The 12,545-nt window shown below is 55.3% G+C and overlaps 1 protein-coding gene across 6 annotated transcripts in view; it reads left to right on the top strand.

Moving 5' to 3' along the window:
* ACSL6 (acyl-CoA synthetase long chain family member 6) overlaps window positions 1-12,545 on the top strand; it is a 62,915-nt gene that overhangs the window by 15,039 nt on the left and 35,331 nt on the right. For 3 of the 6 annotated variants that reach the window (XM_022588730.2, XM_022588729.2, XM_022588728.2), the window contains exons 1-8: window positions 495-3,388; window positions 6,762-6,876; window positions 7,567-7,631; window positions 7,910-8,011; window positions 8,513-8,612; window positions 9,199-9,377; window positions 10,400-10,432; window positions 11,777-11,828. In XM_022588730.2, coding sequence (XP_022444438.2) covers window positions 2,942-3,388; window positions 6,762-6,876; window positions 7,567-7,631; window positions 7,910-8,011; window positions 8,513-8,612; window positions 9,199-9,377; window positions 10,400-10,432; window positions 11,777-11,828 — 1,093 coding nt within the window. In that variant the 5' untranslated portion in view covers window positions 495-2,941. Of the gene's footprint in view, window positions 1-485; window positions 3,389-6,761; window positions 6,877-7,566; window positions 7,632-7,909; window positions 8,012-8,512; window positions 8,613-9,198; window positions 9,378-10,399; window positions 10,433-11,776; window positions 11,829-12,545 lie in introns of those variants that run through there. The other 3 variants (XR_002646741.2, XM_089909287.1, XM_022588731.2) reach the window with 2 other exon arrangements.

Below are 12,545 nucleotides of genomic sequence, written 5' to 3'. Positions count from 1 at the left end.
GGCAAGTTCTCTTCTTCCCTCTCCTGGAAACTGTGATACTTTGGTGATGGCCGAAAGCTCTGCACATCTGGGAAACCAGCCTCAGACTTGTGGCACTGACCCTCGTACAAGATTTCATGGGCTCAAGACTTTATTTCCTGAGACACTATATAGTTTGCTAAGTGCTCCATGGTCTCCCTCAGCTCCAACCTTTGCATATTTGCTTCCCTCTGCTTGGGACACCCTTTCCTCTTTATCCTTCAGTCTCAGCATCAATACCACTTCCTGCCAGAAGCCTGCCCTGACTCTCCGTACCTGAGTTGGGCATCTTCTCTGGTTCCCCATGCACAGCCCAAACGGCACTCACGGCACTGCCTACTGCCTCATGTATTTCCCCCGTAAGATTGTGGGCAGGCCCACATCTGGCTTGTCCCAGTGCCCAGCACTGAGCTAGCTCAGAGCAGAGGCCATATGAGAGTCTGCTAGGTGAATGGGTAGGTGGATGGGTGGGTGGGTGGATGCCTTGGCCATTCTTGTCTGTGTTCTGTGACAACCCCAGCATTGCAGCCAGTGCCCACTTTCGGCTTAGGGCCTGTGAGCAACTGCCAAGGGCTGGGGACTGGAGGTAGTAAGGCATCCTTCCGGGGTTTTCTCTAAAACTTTTGGGACCACGTACTTGAGCCTTAGAGCTGAGCCAGGACTTCTTGGGCCTTGGCTTCCTAGCCCATGGAGTCAGTTCAGTCCATTAGAGGAAACCTCACTCAGCTCTCAGAGCTCACCCCAGGAGCTGGTGGGCATATCTAGATTTTCCACTATGTAGTGAGTCACTTATCTGATGGGCCTGGCTGTGACTTAGTCTGCCATTTGCAGCTTAAGGAAGTAAATCTCCCAGGAAAGCCAGCTGGCCTCCTGCCAAGCGTCTTCCCCAGAGCAGCTTTCCTTGGTGAATTCACTGCGGTCCATAGTCTGCCCTCCGCTGATGCAGAACCTTAATTTGACCAGTATGCCAGGAGTGGTTTGTTCCTGTGGGATGGCCTCAAAACTGATCCCGTTCAAGGAGGCTGCTGGTAAAACTGGATCTCCGCCTCAGGGACTCAGTGAGAGTGCTCTGGCTGGCTGGGGGCTCACTTCTCTCACCCAGAGCCTGTAGGTGGTTGATGAGTGTTCCCCGGACTCAGACAGCCTGTCGTGCCATCTGTAGAGCATAAACTCCTGTGGGTCCGTACTACCTGGATTCGGCCACCTCTGTCCAGTGGTTATTCCTACCTGGACTGAGCAGCCTCCTTGGTCTGACAGGCATACCTGTAGCCATCTCTTTAGTCCCAGCATGCCTCCAGCTATGCCAGATCCAGTATGAGGAGCTTTACATGCCTGAGTGATAATGTCCCCATTTTAAAGATGGGGAAGAAGAGGTCTAAAGAAGTGGGGTGTGCTCGACCTAGCATAGCTCATAAGTGCAGGAGAAGGGACTTGAACTCCGGAGCTTTGCCTGCTTTCTCTACAATGGCTTTGCACAGCCTTGACCTTATTTTTGGTGTGGTGATGTTACAGTTCAGCACAAATGCCACTTATTGGGAGTTCAGCGGACCTCTCTTCTCTCTTCTCAAAATTGCTGTTTGGCTCATATCCCGTGGCTGCAGAGTAGCTGTTGTTGGGTTTCTCATTCTTTCCCAAGAAGGAAAACAACAGCCATGCTCCCAAAGGTTGGGGATGGAAGGCCAGTGACTGTCAGCCTGGAGCCCACACAATCCTCATTGAGCTGGCAGACCTATAGGTGTCATGCAGCACTTCTAGCTTTAGGCCCTTCAGGTGGACAGTAACACCAAGAAGGCCCCAGTGGGGATAAAGTATCCAGCTGGTCCTAGGCAAAGTGCAGACAGACCCCTGAGCCCTGCTGGTCATGTGTCTGTTCTGCCAACACTACCTAGCAGCTAACAGGAGGACATGGTAGCACTTGGGGACTTCCCTCTTTGGACCAAATTCAGTCACCAGTGCTTCTCACAGAAAAGCTCCCACTGCCCACCTCAGGGCATCCTCCATGTGCCCCTGTAGGCCCACTGTGTCCACTTGGACTGCAGTGGGTGAGCGTGGCACCCAGACCACCATATGCAATGTCATGAGAGATTCTCGTTATCCCTAGGAGTGCACACAGCACTTTGCTGAGCCCTTTCTCTCCGAGCCTTCATTCCTTTCCCTTCCCACCAGCTTACCTCCTGCTCCCCTCTGGCACCTCCTTTTTCCTCTGGACATTAGCAGATGGGATCCCAGGGAGGACAACACAGGCCTAGTTAATGGTGGGGCTAGCTCTTCTTCTTGGGTCTTGGTCTGTGGTGGTGCAGAGCTGCAGTGCAGTCTGGGGTCAGAGAACAGTGCCCGGACCTCACCCTGGCTGCTCTTGGGATCTCTCCTATTCCTCAGAAAGATGGCCCCAGCATTACCTCTGGCGCTGGCAGGCCTTTGGCTACAACTTTTCTTCAGGGAGACCCCATGGTGGGCCAGGATGTGGGCCTAAGGGGACTCTGCTGTGTGTCATCCACTGGACCCTTGTCAGGTAGGTCATTGTCCTCAGATCTCGGGGGCAGGAAGTGTCTGTCAGGGCTGTTCTGTGGGCTCTGCCACCTTGCTTTCTCTGGGTCCCTTAGGGTGAGAGCCTGGTGCTGGCAGCTTTGAGGTGGAGTGGAAGGAGTTTGCATCCCTTCACCCCCCGTCGTTCTGGGCACTGTGCTAGGCACACCTGCTGCCCCTCTGTCCAGTCCACGTCGCAGGAGCAAGGATAAGCAAAATTCTATGACCACACAGGAGAGGCAGTACACCCGGGCCCTAGGGCTCAGGAGGTGTTAACTCCAGAGCTGTCAGAGCACGCTCTCTATTCCTGAAAGATGTGGAAGTACATGTCAGGCAGGGCCCAGGCCCTGAGTGTATGTTTCTCAGGAAAACTGGGCCGGATGTCTGACTGTCAGGTATGACTGCTAAGGGCTCTCTGGCCTGTCACCGGGAAAGGCCCTTCCAGGCACCCAGCTTTCAGGATACACTGTGTTGCACCAGGAGCCTGTGTACCCCAACTCGCTCGAGGCCTGGCCAAGATCACTGTGTCGCCTGTGACGCAAGACAGGTGGGAGGAGAGGCCCAGTACTGCTCCCTTGCCTCCTATCAGGGCTCCTCCTTCACCTGCCTCTTGTTTCCTGCAGAGTTCATCCTCTCGCTTCTGGAGAAGATGCAGACTCAGGAGATCCTGAGGATGCTGCGGCTGCCCGAGCTAGGCGACTTGGGCCAGTTTTTCCGCAGCCTCTCAGCCACCACCCTCGTGAGTATGGGTGCACTGGCTGCCATCCTCGCCTACTGGTTCACTCACCGGCCAAAGGCCTTGCAACCACCGTGCAATCTCCTGCTGCAGTCAGAGGAGGTGGAGGTGAGCAGGGTGTGAGCAATTGGGCTGTGGGAAGTAGTAGGCGGGGGACAGGCACCTTGAAGGAAGAAGCCAAACTTATGGCTTATTTGACCTCAGATGGCCCAGAGAATCTCCGTTTCTCCCGGCAGCCAGCCAGTAAGCCCAGAAGTGCCCCTGGGCAGGCTATCCTACTAGATGCTCCTTCTGCCTCTCCCAGTAACTAAAGCCTGGGCAGAGACTGACCTTGGCTTTGCCCTGGGCCTCTGGTTTGCCTGCTTCTTGGGTAGGGGACCTTGGCTTACAGTTGCCTCAGTAGGTGGTCTAAGCATGTGCTCAAGGGGCTGCCAGGTAAACTCCCTCCCAGATTCTCCCTGTGCCCAACCCTGGTCTGGAACTGGGACCCAGAGCTGAGCCCACCCAGGGCCCTGCCCTCCCAGAGCACGTGGACTCACAGGTAGAGCCACTGAGGGAAGAAGGGATGGTGGCCCAGCCTGGACAAGCGTGTTCCAGGCTCTGTCTAGAAGGGCCAGTAAGATTTCTTTCTTAAGTTTATGGAGTTTATTTTGCCTTTTTAAAGAACTTGAATTCCATTTATTTTGAATAGATGATATAGTCACACAGTTCAAAAGCAACCAAAGGACATAGACTGAAAAGCTTCCACCTTCTTCCCCTTGCGTCTAAGTTCTCTTCCCCTGAGAATTGTGTTAGCACTTGTCCACAAGCAAATGTATAGATGTCTGCCCACCTTTTAAAATGATAACATACCGCATACACTGTGCCGCACCTTGCTTTTGCTCTCGATGGTATGTCGTGCAGGTACCGATCAAAAGCGTGACAGAGTTTGGCCTGGTGGGAGAGGGCTCAGGTCGAGATAGGGCTGGGATCTTTAGGGCATTTTTCCAGCAGAGGGAATGATGTGTGCAGAGGTGAGAGTGTGTGATAACACACCTGGTGCCTTTGGGAAATGGCGATCCATGTGGTGTGGCTGGGAGGTGGAGAGGGGCTGCGGATGCGTCAGTAGCCTGTGGTTACCAGCAGCCGTGGGTTTGCAGGCTGGCCGTGCCTCTTACTAGCCTGATGGTCCTCGGCTGTTTCTTAACTCTCTGAGCCTCAGTTTCCTCATGTGTCAAGTGGGCAATAAAAAGAGTATCTGCTTCCTAAAGTTATGGTAAGGATTTGGTGAGATGATGCAGAGAAAGCACTAAGATGAATTATTTTTGGTAAGCTTACAGTTACAACTCATCTGGAGAGGCCAGCAAGGACAAAGCCCCATTAACTGGGCAGGGACCCTTGGAGATGGACAGCCTGGATTTATTTGAGGCTGTCAGTAGTAGGAGAGACAGGGCCAGTTTTTGCTGTGGCTTTGGCAGGGGCAGGCATGAGGAGGCAACTGGGGCTTCTGGGCTGGAGGTGACAGTGGTCTGGATGGGGTCAGGTTGAGCACCACAGAGTGAGTCGCCTCACGGGTCTGGCTGGGAGGACAGGGCATGGACACAGCTAAGGTCTCCCTTCCTGGGGAGGATGGAGCCCTCCCTTGCTTCATCCCCCAGGAGTGTAGGAATCTGGAGTGACTATAGTGAAGGAGGAAAGGAGAGTGGTAGGAAATGAGATAAGAGAGGTAAGAGGGGCCCAGATCATAGAGGGCCTGGTAGCATTTACTCTGTGTGCTACACGGTAGGAAACAATTCATATCATGTCACTCACCCTGGCTTAAAATCCTTGCTTGCTCCCCGTTGCCCTCAACCTAAAGCTCAGACTCCTCACCTTGATCTGGAGCCTTTCTGGCCTCCTCCATTTACCACTTGGAGTGGGATGAATTGCCTACAGTCTCCCAGGTGCCTCCTGCCCCATGTGTTTGCACTCCCTGTTGCCTCTGGTGAAACCGCCATTCCTTGTTCCTCATTCTTCCCAGTAAATCCTTTTGTTTTTAAAAAAACTTTTTTCTATTTCTTTATTTAATTAATTTATTTATTTTGGCTGTGTTGGGTCTTTGTTGCTGCGCATGGGCTTTCTCTAGTTGCGGCAAGCGGGGGCTGCTCTTTGTTGCAGTGCAAGGACTTCTCATTGTGGTGGCTCCTCTTGTTGCGGAGCACAGGCTCTAGGCACGCGGGCTTCAGTAGTTGTGGCACATGGGCTCAGTAATTGTGGCTCGCGGGCTCTAGAGTGCAGGCTCTGTAGTTGTGGCGCATGGGCTTAGTTGCTCTGCAGCATGTGGGATCTTCCCGGACCAGGGCTCAAACCCGTGTCCCCTGCATTGGCAGGCAGATTCATAACCACTGCGCCATCAGGGAAGCCCCCTCTTTGTATCCTTCAAAACCCAGCTCAGCAGCCACTCTCTGACATACCTGCCCACTGAGCCCCTCTGTCACTGGCACACAGCCTCTTGCTGTCTCATTTCTGTGAGTGCTAACCAGGTCTGACTGTATCTGTCCCCAGATTCCCACAGAGGTCCTGCATGGGCCTGGTGCTCAGGAAGCACTGGCCAAACAGAACTTTCCACTGCAGAACAGCTGAGTGCTGCCTGTGGTTTTGACTGTTGGCTCTGTTTCTGTCACATTTTTCCTCAGACCTGATGTTCCAAGAGGGGTAGCGGACCATGGGCCAGCCCAGTGCAGCCCAAATAGTGCTCAGAGAAGAGGTGGAGCCGTGATACTGGAGAGTGCTGGGTTTGGGGAGCCTGAGGTGGGGTGGCATGTGGAAGGGAAAGAGGCAGGAGAAGCCCAGCTCCTTTCCCCCGCCCCCCAGCACAGATGGTGTTTGCTACAGTCCCACTCTGGATCCATACTACTGAGGGCCCAGGCATCTACTACGCCATTCCCTCCACCGCCTTCTAGGCCTCTTTTCCCATCCAGTCCTCCAACTCATCACACTGTTACGTGAATGATGGATGGCAGCCTTCTTAGCTAAAGACAGCTCCCAAGTGATTCTTAACCTACGTGCATAGCAGCAACACCTTTGCAGGTTGGTCCTGATGCAAGGGGCAGCCTGACTCTAGCCAGCACTCCCCACTCTGCTGTATGAGTGAACCACGGGTGTGTATGAACAGTAACTGAAGATTCTGGGCATTTAGTGTATGCTGCCTGGTGTGTGGGTATGTGTGTGGGAGACCAGTGTACTGGGCCCCTGGGCATGAGCCGCCTGTGTTTGAGTGTGGATGCATACAGGTCCAGTGTGTACAAGCCACGTGTACATGAATGTGTGTGGAGTTTGTGTGTGTACAGCCCAGGTGCGTGTAGGCCACGTGTGTGAGTGCACACAGAGTGTGTCCCAGCTCCAACTATGTGGCCCAGGTGTGTATCCAAGCCATGTACAGCCTGGTGCATGCTGGTGCCCTCTCCTGATACCCCTGCCTGCCTGCATCAGCCAGCTTCTCTGGCCTGTGCTTGGCTCATAGGACAGTGGTGGGGCCCGGCGATCCGTGATAGGGGATGGCCCTCAACTGCTCACCCACTACTATGACGATGCCAGGACCATGTACGAGGTGTTCCGCCGTGGACTTAGCATCTCAGGTGAGAGGGGCCATGGGGGTGTGGAAGGGCTGTGGCAGGGGTTGAGCAGGTGCAAGGGTGTGGGTGAGCAAGCATGGTTCCAGGGGTATGGCAGGCGAGCCATGCCCAGGTTCAGAGGAGAGAAGCCATTCTTGGCCCTCCTGCCACCCAGACAAGTAGCTGCATTATGAGGCCAAAGGGCTGACCTCAGCTTTATTACAGCCCTGAGAACTGCTGACCTTAAGCTGTCTCTTTGCTCATATTCTATATCTCCTATTTGCAGCCCCTCGTGAGCCTTGAACTAGTAGGCTACTGGCTGGCATGGTTCTGAACCTGAGCCTCCGAGATGTCTGGGTGACCCATGGCGTGGGGTGAAGGGAGTTGTCACAGAGAGGCAAACTGCCACCTCTGGCCAGTGGCCCCCAGGTCTCCATGTCTTCTTGGGGCTGCATCACACAGGTCATTGTGGGAACTAGCGCTGTGTCAGTTCCCATTCTTGGGCCTTCCTGATCTCCCTGGGGAGATGCCATGCTTGTGCACTTTAGGCCTTCTTGGACTTCAGCAGGTTAGACAGACAGCTGGGGAGCAGTTCATTTGGCCCATGCACCGCCTCCCAGGATGGGATATTGATCCAGGTGTCTGATGGGCAGGTTCAGTGGCTCCCACACCCTGCCCTCCTCCCTGGCACAAGGCCTGCTTATCTCTATGTAGGGAATGGACCCTGTCTTGGCTTCAGGAATCCCAAGAAGCCTTATCAGTGGCTGTCCTACCAGGAGGTGAGTAATAGAAGACAGGCCCCACCCTGTCCACCCACACAGACCTGGCACTTGGCGGGGTGGGGGGGGCTTGTGGGCACCCTGGAGGCTCTCAGAGAGTCATTTTTTTCCTTGCCTGGACTGTCTGCCAAACTCCAGGCAGCAACCTCTCAGGACTTCCAGCATCACTGAGTAGGGAGTTGGGGAGCTCCCTCAGACCTTGGAAATCCCCCCTAGGGATCTCCCTTCCCTGCTGAAGAGTCCTTGCTTTCCCATCACTGCCCCATGTTTGTGTGCAGGTGGCCGACAGGGCTGAATTTCTAGGGTCTGGACTTCTCCAGCACAATTGTAAACCATGTACAGATCAGTTTATCGGCATTTTTGCACAAAATCGACCAGAGGTGAGCACCTGCCTTAACTGGTTTTAGAAGCATCAGTGGAACACAAGCTTGGGTACCGTAGAACAGCTCTGCTCCCGCTGTCTGTAGGGCCTGGGACAAGAGGAAAACTGGAGATCGTTGGTCCGTGCCATCCCCCGCTCCCTTGGCTCTGTCCCTCATCAGGGCTGGACATTCCAGCCAAGTTCCATCTACACCCTACCTAGCTGTCCAAACAGTGGCTCCCTGAGCCATGGGGGAAGAAGGATCTGGGGAAGAAGGCCATGCAAACCCTGGAGGTGGGCCTGGGGTTATTTCGAGTCCCGTAATTCCCTGGGGCAAGCAAGTTTAGAAGACCGTTGGGGAGCAGGCTCAACGGGTCAGCTTTATGGATCCCTTGCCTTGTGCGGAGCGCTCTCGGCACAGGACCCCGATCAGGGAGCCCCGTGCCTAAGGCCTGAGGGCAGTGCAGCCCTGCTGTCTGCTCTGTGCTCCCCCTTCCCCCCAACCTGTGTGTCCCCACAGTGGATCATCGCAGAGCTTGCCTGCTACACATACTCTATGGTGGTGGTCCCGCTCTATGACACCCTGGGCCCAGGGGCAGTCCGCTACATCATCGACACAGGTGAGCCCAGCTGCCCACTCCTGCCCCTGGCAGCCAGCCCCACCTCCTCCTCCCAGCCCTTTTCAGCTTATGCTGATTGTTTGACACTAGTAAGTACTTTGCTTCTGCTCTCAGAGAACACTGGGGGCTTCCACTTTGGCCCTTGAGTTGGCTTCCTGAGTCCAGCTGTCCCCAGTTGGACTTCACCCAAAGGCTCCTTCCACAGGGTAGGGCTGCCAAGAAGGAGACTCTGTACCAGCCTCCACGTAGGGCTGCCAACCCTCTGAGTTCACTTCAGCTTGAGGAAGATGCTGTGGGGTGGTAAATATCTCAAACAGACCAGGGACGATGGGGGCTGAGCCTGAAGAAAAGGAATGCTTGGAATCTACCCCGGGAGACTCCCTAGTCTTCTGCCCTTGGCTCCATCCAGGCTCTGTGCACTTTCCTCTGGACACAATACATGTCCCACATGGCCTGTCGTATGTATTTATTTACACACAAGCTTATCATGTGGCACACACAGCCCATGGTTCCACTGCCTGGCATGTGCTGCCCACGGTCACAGCCTGTGCCCGCACAGCCTGACTCTCCTTGGTGGTCCCTGCAGCCGACATCAGCACTGTGATCGTGGATAAACCTCAGAAAGCCGTGGTTCTGCTGGAGCACGTGGAGAGGAAGGAGACACCAGGGCTCAAGCTGATCATCCTCATGGAACCATTTGAGGAAGCTTTGAAAGACAGAGGGCAAGACTGCGGGGTGGTCATTAAGTCCATGCAGGCTGTGGAGGTGAGGGTCTGCTTCTGGGCTGTTTCCTGGCCACAGCTGGTTGGCCGCTGAGCCAGAGCTGCCGGTTATCTGCCCGTCTTATGCCCTAGGATGGATGTCTTGGGCCATCAGGGTGTGTCAGGGTTCAAACAGGGCAGGCTTCACAAGGGCTGGTGGTGGGTAGTGGGGTTGGTACCCACAGGCATCCTCTTTGAGATGGGCTCAGTTATTTGGCACAGTTAGTGACACAGGCACCAACAGGTAGATGGTGGTGCCAGCCTGCCCCAGAGCCACACCCACAGCCTCCGGAGCCTCCTCATTTCCAGCTAACAGCCAGCCTGTCTGAGCCTGAGGACTGTAGTAAACTTGAGGTCCAGAAGTCTTGGAGAGGTTCTTGCAGTTGTGTCGCAGACCCCCAGCAGCCAGCAGAACCAATTTTCCTTTGCATGGCCTCCGCAGAGACATTAGGCTGGTGGCAGCTTATGGCCTGCTGGAGTGACCCAGGACATCCTCTGGGGCCTCAGGCCTTTTGCTCAGTAGCAGCTGACCCCCACTGTGCCCTCCTGGATCTAGGCCTGTGGACCCTCCATTTCTCCTCCTGTCTCCCTGTCTGCTCTTAAATGTACCCACAAAGCCATGGAGGGCCTGTGCCCCTCCATGGCTTTAGGGGCCACACCTAAGCTGGCAGCCCCCATCTTCCCCTCCAGCCCTGACCACTTAGTTGCAAGCCCGGGCCACCTAGCCACTGTGTCTTGAGCATGCGTCTAGACGTACCGTGGGCCCCTCAGGCTGTCTCCCCCTTGTGCATGTGCACAGTGCTTAGCCTCTTCCTGGGCCCCAGGCCGCTGTCTGGGATGCATGGGTGGCCAAGGCCTGGATGTGTATCTGAGGAGAGACCGCTGAGGTGGAGTCTCTGCGCGGGCCACATCTGGGCAGGGAGTCTGGGACTGTGGGCTTGCTGCGGGAACAGGGCGTACTGTGCTGAGTTTATTTTGATTGATTAGAACTCTCGAGCATTTAAAAACAGTGTTTTCCTCTTCCAGGACTGTGGCCAGCGGAATCACCACGTTCCTGTGGTAAGCTCATCTGCCAGCAGGTTTTGACTGAGCACTATAGTGTCCAGGGCACGTCCTCACAGACTCCCTCGCTGTGCACAAGGCTCAGTAGAGGGGCCAGAGTAGCAGCTCTGTGTTAATAAGCAACTCAGGAAATGTCCCCTTGGGGCACCCAGGACGACCTGGAACGGGAGTCAGACATTGGGAGGGAGATAAAAGGGCAGCCAATCCTGGACACCCTTGGGTCTCCAGTAACTTTTTCTTTGGGAGGTCTTATGTTTTCCCTTTCGATGTAGCAGTCTCTCCCGAGGATGGGATGGACAGGAGCAGCAACAGACTCGGAAGCGGACCCCTTGTAGCATCTGCTGTCTTTGTTCATCTTTGCTCTCTGAACTTTTCTGTGTGTCGGCCCCGAGTGATCCTCCCTGGACTCGAGTCACCAGGGAGGGTCACAGCCCCTGGGAGGGTCTTGTAGGGGCTCTGAGCTTTCTAACCAGGCCTCTTGCCTCCAGCTCCCTCTGCAGCTCAGCTCTTCCCGCTCTCACCAGCCTGTGAGCTTTCTCACACACAGGCCTCAGCAGGTCAATCCCTGCTTCCCAGGGCCCTTCACCATGAGTAGCCCCTGGTATGTCCCCACCTCTACACACTGTGCCCCAGCCTTAGAGAGCTGCTCTCTGGCCCCGCAGCATGCTGTCTCTTGTGCCTCTGACAGTGCCCAGGCTGGTTCCTCTCCCAGAATGCCCACCGTCACTTCATCTGGAGAGATCTTGCTTGTCCTTCAGTCTCAACTCATGTCACCTCCTCCGGGAAGCCATCCTCTACATGCAAGTGGTCATGGTGGGCTCCTCCTGGTGACCCCAGGACTATGTGCACAGTGCCAGGGCAAGGGCCTGATGCAGAGCAATCTTAGTGACAGAGTGGGCAGCTCAGTTCTTGGGTTACATTTTCCGTTCCCAAGCCTAAACCCAGACACTTGGGAGAAAGTGGGAAGGAAGGAGGAAGTGGGTCACATTCCCTAGAACGGTGAGATCTTTGATAGAGGCCTAGGTATGGCCGCTGCAACCCAATCCCATTAGAATTCAGCTCAGCCTCAAGTAGGCGAGGCAGCAGGAGCAGGTGTGAGGTTGGTGGGACAGATCGACGTCCATGTCCAGTTAGGTTTCCTTGGTTTTTCTTCCTCTTTCCTGGGGACTTGCCTGCTCACCTTTCCAATGACAGCATGCAGGGCCATGCACATGTGCTGACACATGCCTGCACCCTCACACAGTGCACACACGGGGGTGTGCTCAGAGGGGCTGGCTGGTGGAGGAGCCCAGGCTGGGCACACAGGGTCTCTTTAACACACTCCTCTTCTCACCTCTGCAGCCCCCGAAACCCAGTGACCTCTCCATTGTGTGTTTCACAAGCGGCACGACAGGTAAGCAGAGGCTCCTAGCCCACCAGCCAGGGCCACCTGCACCTTTCCCTGGCAGCTTTGGCAGAATGACTGACACGTCTCCGGCACCCTCTGTGGGATGGGCTGAGCCTTGTCCTGTGCCTGGCTCCAGACACTGGGTCCTTCCTGCTGCTCCCAGTGGCCAACGCGAGGCAACATGGGGCGGCTGGAAGTGAATGGACGGTGTGGACTGGGGGTGTCTGGGGTGGGGTGGGTGCTACAGACTTCCTGGAGCTGGGGCCAGAGGTGGGCTGGGCAGCTGGGGCACGTCATTACTCTGAGGAGGGACTCTCACTCCTCCGCTTTCCTGCCCCTGCCTGGACTTTGTGTCAGGGACTGGGGAAGGAGTGTGGGATTTGGTGTCTGAGAGCCTGGTTTTAAGTCCCACCTCCACCACTTGCTGGGGGGCCATGAGCCCCGCTGCCACCACTGTCCCCAGTTTCTTTCTTTCTTTCTTTTTTTAATATTTATTTATTTGGCTGTGCCGGATCTTAGTTGCGGCACACGGGACCTTCAGTTGCAGCATGAGGGATCTAGTTCCCTGACCAGGGTTAGAACCCGGGCCCCCATGCATTGGAGCATGGAGTCTTAACTGCTGGACCACCAGGGAAGTCCCTGTCCCCATTTCTTACCTGGGTGGTGAAAGGTGCCAAGTTGGAGGTGGGGAAGTGTGTGAAAGGGCAGTGCAGATGATCTGGG

Source organism: Delphinapterus leucas, chromosome 3 (genome assembly GCF_059928025.1).
Source record: "Delphinapterus leucas isolate spDelLeu-1000000601 "Yukka" chromosome 3, BTC_Dleu_Yukka2, whole genome shotgun sequence".
NCBI lineage: Eukaryota > Metazoa > Chordata > Mammalia > Artiodactyla > Monodontidae > Delphinapterus > Delphinapterus leucas.
This window is presented reverse-complemented; position numbering and strand designations above follow the sequence as displayed.